This window comes from Nicotiana tabacum, chromosome 13, assembly GCF_000715075.1.
Source record: "Nicotiana tabacum cultivar K326 chromosome 13, ASM71507v2, whole genome shotgun sequence".
NCBI classification, from domain to species: Eukaryota; Viridiplantae; Streptophyta; class Magnoliopsida; order Solanales; family Solanaceae; genus Nicotiana; species Nicotiana tabacum.
In genome coordinates this window covers 18,091,361-18,099,001 of record NC_134092.1, presented here as the reverse complement: position 1 = coordinate 18,099,001, position 7,641 = coordinate 18,091,361, and the positions used below count along the sequence as shown (strand labels likewise).

The 7,641-nt window shown below is 36.4% G+C and overlaps 1 protein-coding gene across 1 annotated transcript; it reads right to left on the bottom strand.

Annotated features, from left to right (window-relative positions):
* Positions 1-255: 255 nt before the first annotated feature.
* On the bottom strand, positions 256-7,385 carry LOC107777706 (putative MO25-like protein At5g47540). Its single transcript, XM_016597807.2, has 11 exons — positions 7,028-7,385; positions 6,303-6,464; positions 6,006-6,124; positions 4,556-4,630; positions 4,255-4,348; positions 3,752-3,811; positions 2,899-2,967; positions 2,011-2,109; positions 751-795; positions 562-664; positions 256-474 (listed from the first exon to the last, which is right to left on the bottom strand). The coding sequence occupies exons 1-11, from the start codon at positions 7,145-7,147 to the stop codon at positions 398-400; spliced, it is 1,023 nt and encodes a 340-aa protein (XP_016453293.1). The 5' UTR covers positions 7,148-7,385; the 3' UTR covers positions 256-397.
* Between the last annotated feature and the right edge of the window lie 256 nt (positions 7,386-7,641).

Genomic DNA, 7,641 nt, shown 5'->3' with positions numbered 1-7,641 from the left:
AAAATATCAGCATAGCTAACTCAATCAATGTTTGGTTGGCGATATTAAACTCTGTATAACTTGTGCAATATTTGACTGGCGGTATTAAATCTAGAATAGCTAATACGCGCATATGTATAGGGATAGACCAAGAAGATCAGGAACCAGAACAGACTCTTATACTCTCCAAATCCTTCAAAGAGGAGCAGCAGACTCTGATAAGTTCTTGGATAAATCATGGCGATCAGGAACAAGGACAAATGACAAACAACCACGAAAAAGAAGGTGAAGTTTAAATAATAATTTCAAGAATTAAGACTAATAATTCAGTAAAATATCGTTCAGTGAGAAAAACACCATCTTTCATTTACACATACAACAACATCACCTGATAGTTGAGGAACTAACTAGTCTGAGTTCAAGAGAGTTCCTTGGTTTCAAGAGCTGCAATTTCTTTGACAACCTGCGTTTTGTCAGCCTCAAACTGCTCATCCTCTGCAGATAAAGTTAGGAAAATTGTGAGGCATTCTTCATATTTATTGTGCAGTACCTATTCTTAATCGATATTTACTGTGTACGTACCTTTGTCAGTCTTAAAATCAGCAAAGAGGCGCAGGAGCTTGCTTCTGTTAGCGACAAGGATGCTAACAATATCTGGAGGCTTGTTCTGGTTTGCAGCAAATAACTGCAGAACTTGAAAGTAAGAGAAAAAGCCGCTGCTAATGAAACAATCAGCAGACATGGTAAAAATATTAAATCAATAGAGAATACCTTGAAAACATGGAATGCTTCTATCTGGATACTCTTGCTTGACTCCTGCAAAAGTAGTAATCAAGCAATCAACAAAACTTGACAGCAATTTAAGAAGATAATTTAATAAGGTCATCAGCTAAAGTGATGGGGAAAGGAGCCGCACAACTTTCTCTATCCTTGTAAAACATACCACTCTGCCCCAGCAAATCTTTATGCATGTTTTAAAAGGTCAACTTTTAATCACTCCAAAACCACACGTTGACTCGAACAATTCATTGTGCCACGCTGGTAGTCGTGGTTCCTGTTTAGGTTGGCAATTTGATACTGTTCACGTGAGTGAGTGATAAAATCAACTTCAAGTCTAGTTGTGCTAAGCAAAGAGTGGTCCATCTAATTTTACTCATTTCACAAGTTAACAATTTGTCCATTGGGTTGAGATGGACTTATCACACACAAAAACATAAACTGGTGCGGTGAAGCAGAATATCAACTGCCAAACTTTAACACAAGATTTACTCGTTCAGACTGTTGCTTTCTTAACTAATTAGTATTTTACAGTTTCCCATATTCTATGATAGGCTTTCTACTTGAGAGGGCAATGAAGCTGGAATACCATGGGAGACCAGGGCTCAAATCCCAGTAACAGCAAAAAACTAGGCGATTCTTCTCATCTGTCTAAATACTGGCGGGCATAGTTATCACGAAACCTCTGTTGGAGGTAACAGGAGACCGGTGGATTAGTCAAGGCGCTCGCAACCGGACATTGACACCGCCATTATCCAAAAATTGATTTTAAGTTATAATGGTGTCTTTTTTATTTAGTTAATTTTTTTTGGTTTTTTATTTTCGAAATATAAGGGGTTCATATAGCCGACCATAACTAGTTAGGAATTGCAGTGCAGTTGTAATTTATTCAAAAAGTACAAAGGCACTTCTAGGCTAGTTATCCATAGTGGACTAACCCAAAGTTGACCCCTAGTATGCGTGGAGTGTCACTGTATACCGTTCTTGTACTGAATTAGCTCAATGCTGACCTGTCCAAGTTACCTGCCCAAATGGCACCCTTAACTCTAGTTTTGTCTAACAATAAACTTGAATTGCAGCAACGGTTTCATGATTAATATTGTAAAGCCCCCACCACCCACAACATTGGAAGAGAATATAATTAACTGCACAAACAGAAACTTCAAGAGAATACAAGATTAAAGAAGAGAGTAGAATGACAGTCAGGAAGATAAGGCTGAAATAAGAATGATACGACCAAATATAGCTTAATACCCTGAGAAGATTCATAAGGATCCTTAAGTTGTCTCTTGAACTAACATAACGCGTCATTACTGCAGAATTTGAGCGGTCAAGCAGGATATCTCCCAACAGCTGCAACAGTAAAACAAACATCTTTAAATATGAAAAGAAAACAACCAAAAGAGATCTCCATCAGGCTACAAGTCACAACTGCCTGAACATAAATTGGAAAGAGTCACTGTCCGAAGGAACTGAAGAAAGACTCCAGAATTATAACGACCTACTGGTGATGTATAACAGTATGAATTTCAGGCAGAAAGAAATGACATGAGCTTGAATAAATGACAAAAAGCTGACTGCTGGAAATTTCTCCTCAAAGTCGTAAGGTTCTGCTTCCCGTCAATCAACAGAATGAATCTCATCCATTCTAGTGAAATAATAAAACTGCTTAATTCTGAATACACGAATTTCATTCAATTTTTTATTATCCAAGCCCCTTAATTTCCCTTCTTTTTTGATGAAATTTTAATTATTATTTTTTTGTTGATGAAATTCCTCCTCTTCCCTTCTTTCATCATGGAAAGAGGACTCCTGCTAACCCCAGCCCAAAAGGTACATATAAATGTATCTCCTAAAGGAATTATCATGTTAACTGCAAAAACATAGCCCTGAGTAAAGGAAGACGCAAGAACAACTCTTTTAACAAAATGAGGATCAGCATATAAGGGATCGAGTATCTATGTAATATGACGAGGGCTTGAGGTATAAAATGTACATCAAGCATTTATGACCTACCATGTACTCGATTCCACTGAGATACTTTGCAAAAGACGTGAGAAATTTTCCAAGGGAACAGAATTTTTTCCGGAAGTATATTATTCAGCAGAAGTTGTCCATAAGAAGAGGAAAGGCATCCCTTACCTTGATAGCTTGCCTTCTGGTGATGTAATTACTGGACTCGAGCAGTTTTGAGTTATACTCGGCAAAGAACTGAAAGTGAAACCAGCAGAGAATAAGTTCATCATAATAAATTATTTGAAGCAACAGTAAGTGATGAGAAAATCCAACAAGTATACTGGAAAAAACTATTAGAAGTAAAAAAAAATAACTATCATCCAGATATATTTTGACCACATTTATGTATCAATCATTAAAGCCCAAGTAGTGCAAATCAAAACACTGAAAATTGACATAGCTGGCACCAAATCCTCCTTAACCCTATCCAGATAATTACAGTTGATCCATCCATCCCTTCCCTCAACCACATAAACCTGGATGAAAGAAAAAAGGCAGCAACAAGAACAAACTCTGAGGTTCTTAATACTTCTCTTTCCATTAACATGTCACAATTTTCCCTTTGTTGATTATGGAAAGGGGTCTCAAGAGGCACCATCGGGTGAAAGCAAAAGTTTCTAAGATAATAAAGTAAAGCCTGATAGTCATGAAGTCCCAAGAAATAAAGGTAAAAAGTGCATAAACTGAGTGCTCCATCAGTACTATGAGAATCATTTCATTGGCACAAAGAACATAATAGAATCAACAACGGAAGGTGTTGAAGTATCTTGAGAGCATAGTTGCAAAAATCAAATTTGCAAGAAGCAACAAGTTTCCATAGAAAAACTTTTAAATATAGTTCACACAATAAGCTTGCATGTGTACAACTAACATACAAGCAGCAACAAGTTCACAGAGAACTCCTGATAACTATGGTTCAAACAATTTACTTCAATGCCTACAATAATAAGTAATTAGGCAAAAATATTAAATATATTACCCAGTCATAATTCTTCGAAAGAAACTCAGCTACTGTTGATTTGTGCCTCGTCAAGAGTTCCTGCAATGAAAATTGCAACTGAATCAGGATAATGCCACAGTAGGCATGATAAGCAACTCTTAGGAAAGAGCAGAAGTTTCTGTTTCAGAGCCATAATAAATGTGCAGGAACCAGAATAAGCTTTGGAGAATGATCATAGCACCACCAATCCGCTGAATTTCACTAGGAATTAATGCAGCAAGTTCTTACTGCAGTTATTATGGAGCCCCAATCATTTGGTTTGATAAGCAAGCTAACCACACCATGGACAGCCAAGGCTGTCATGTGGAGTAGCAAATTAGCTTCTTTTTCCTTCTTTTGTTAAGAGGTTTGCTTGTACAATAGGGAATAACACTGATGGCATATTTGCTTAAGTAGCCATTGAGATGACAATAGAATATTTTCGGGGAACAAAGATTATCTATCAGATATTCATTCCATTAACATAATTAAAAGCACCCAACCTTGAAAGTTGCAGCGGCATCAGCAGCAATGTCAAAATTTGGCAGCTGGATATAATCAAAAAACTTCTTCATGTGCTCCGATTCCAAGACATACCTAACAACAGAAGCATGTATATATGTTCTCAAAAAACAGATCCAGCAGTAGCACCATTACACACTCAGAAATTCAGAATGGCAAAAAGAAAGCTAATTAAGTAGCTCATAGATCAGATAAATGAATTTTCTATTACCAGTCGATTCAAAGGATATACATATTTGACAAGAGTCAAAAGCAAAATCCAGATAAGTTCATGTGCCTCACCTTGCAACACTCTGGTGTCGAATGCATTCCCTCAGCATTGTACCATAATGCAAAGCCATATCTGTGTTTTCATACCTAAATGACATGGAAAAAGAATTATTGGAAATCCATATACCAATAGCCAAGAGATTACAAAATGATCTTCAAAAACATCTTTTTGTTCCCCGGAAAAGGATTTCCTAGAACAAGCTATCCCACCAAGGCTTGTAAAAATGACACAAAAAACTACCTCAGTCCCACTTTTAGGTGAAAAAACTTGACTAGACACGTGAATCAAGAAAGTTACTTTGGTTACAACAACAACGCCTCAAACCCCAAACAGTTGGGTCCCTATATGAATTCTTAATGACCATGTAGCTCCATTAAGCTCATCTCCGGCGATATTATACATTGAATCCTATATAATATTGTTCATCTTATAACTATTCTATATAACATATCTTTCACTTTGGTAAGCCTCCGTCTCTTACATAGCACCCTGGTAGCATGTCTCCATTTCAGCCATCCAGTTTTGATTCTATGTATAACATATACATTTATCGTACCGTTCTCCCAGAATGTCGAGCCTAAATATCTGAATGGTTTGTGTTTACGGACCACAATCCCGTCTGATCTCACTTTAACTTTACTGTTCTTATGCTGACTAAACTTGCAGATACGTTTAGTCTACTTCAGTCCCTTGTTGGTTTGACCAATTAGTAAAAGATCCTCAGCAAATAGCATAAATCATGGACCTCATATTGTATTTTATTAGTTAGAACATCCATAACTAGGGTAAACAAGTATGGGCCCAACGCCTATTCTTAATGTAAATCACGGTTACAGGAAACTCCTTTGTATCTCCTACTAATGTTCTCACACTAGTGACAGCTCTTTCATGCATATCCTTTATGGCATCTATATATTTAGTATGAAATACTTTCTTCTCTGACCAAAGGAACTATTTTGGTACTCTGTCTTATGCTTTCTCAAATGAATTGCTATGATTGACATGTAATAATTGAGAATATAGAATAAACCATTCAAATTAATTGCAATTTGCAAGGGCATATGCGAAGTTGGTTTATATAAAGAAAATGTCAGATTTGTAGTTAAATTGATCAGCTCTTGAAATTAGTCTCTTAGTATCTTGTCAATACTTCGAGATGGCCCAAAGTGTTTCAGGAGAAATGGGGTACACAATTAAACATAACAGTTCACACAAAGTTAAATGACAAAATATATGTCTAATAAGAACATGCAAGAAGAACTCTGAAGATTCTGTCGTTCAGATAATTTGATCTAGCGTGCCCATGGATAGGGATCAGCAATGTGCATTAGAAAAGAAAAGCCCAAAAACAATTTAAACAATTTTAAACCTCATAAACATGAAGCAATTCGATAATGCAATACGACAAATGATAATAACATGTCACCACATTTGTAAACCTCTTTTTTTTCCACTACTTACCCTGATACTAATATATCCATCAGATCAATGTTTGCTTCCAAGTAATCACAAGCAATCAACCGTGATTGAACCTGCTGTCTCTGCAGATTTGCAACTACTTGAGTAGCATCTTTACGAGCCTGAAAAAAAAAAATCTCCTTGTAACAGGAAGACAAGAGGATGGAAGCAAGATCTTACAACGTAATAGGTAATAAACATCAAAGCCCAACACCAAAATCAAATCACACCCAGTGAAACCGCAGAGAATACACCAGAGAACCACCAGTTGATACAATTCAAAGGAACGGTAAGTATTACCTCTAAATTCAATTTCGGAACACAATTAATCAGCAGCCGTAGTGTGTTTTCTCTAAAGAATTCTTGAGTCAGCTGAGAACAAGCCTCAGAGACAGGTTCTGATTGACCATTCCCATAGAGAATAGACTTTAAGTCCCGAATTGACTTGCCTAACTCCATCATCTGCATATTTGGATAAGGAAAGAAGTAGCCAAGTCAAATTTACAGCCAATTGGTGTATGTATATTCAATCAGAAACCGTATTAAACATGGCCATTCCTTATTCTTCTAATGAAATTCATATTAATGACATTGTTACTGGTGATATGAGTAAAAGATGAGCTCAATGTAGTACTCCAAAAACTAAAGATAGAACCAAGCCAAAGGATGATACAAATTTGAAAACAGTTAAGTTAAGTTGTGTGCACTGACGGTGTGCAATCATGTTATTTAAAAAGGCAATTGCTTAACTCTGTTTAATAGCATGGTTACTAATTTTATATATCAGTTCATATAACTTTAAAATCCCAGTACAACTAGCAAGTAGACTAAGTGACTTTTATCCACCCAGTTTCATTACATTTAACCAACAAGAAAAAATTCGGGATCAAGTCATAGTTACATTGATACATTGAATTTCTAAAACATTAAGTATCCAAGGTAAATTAAAGTAACAACTGAACTTAATTAAAAGGAAAACAATCCAGATCTAAAATTGAGCTAACAAAACGACATTGAATTCTAACCTTTTCCTCTCGCTTGCTCTCGCGAGTATCAGAATTACGTTGTGCGTACATAAGGAGATCACGTGTTTGGCGAACAAGTTCAACAGGAGTTTTAGGCTTTGATTTGAATAAACCTTTCATTTTCGCCGGCGGCTTGTTGTCTCCGGCGCCGATGCTATTCGCCGGTAAATACAAAGGTGGTGTAGCTGCCGGAGACCAGAGCCTGTGGACCACGATTGGTTCCGTGGCTCTGTGCACCGCAGCTCCTGTACCGCGTGTCCAGCAGATTCCTATTTTCAGTTGAATTATTGGGGGGGCCACCACCCTGAAATTATCACGGATCTAACATTTGTTTTAGCAAGTGGAAGTAGTGTGAATTTAATATTTAATATTATTACATTAGTTTATCTTTTTTCTTTTGATTTAATCATTGGGCATTCGAGGTGCATCAATTCAATTAGTAATTTATGTTCGCGCCCAATTAAATTATTTTCGACCAATTTTTTTTATTTTCAGAGTTAAACTAAAACCTTCTTTTTCGATTAATTAAGAATAAATCAAGTTCAAAAGTTGATAAATGTATCTCTGTTATAAGAAAAATCAAATTATGGTAGATGTCTACTCTTCCTCCATGA

Coding starts and splice junctions, on each gene's coding strand:
- LOC107777706 (XM_016597807.2), bottom strand. CDS start 7,147: ATGAAAGGTTTATTCAAATCAAAGCCTAAAACTCCTGTTGAACTTGTT. Junction 796..2,010: donor TCCTTATGAATCTTCTCAGG/GTATTAAGCTAT, acceptor CTACTTTTGCAG/GAGTCAAGCAAGAGTATCCA. Junction 475..561: donor TGATTTTAAGACTGACAAAG/GTACGTACACAG, acceptor CTTTATCTGCAG/AGGATGAGCAGTTTGAGGCT.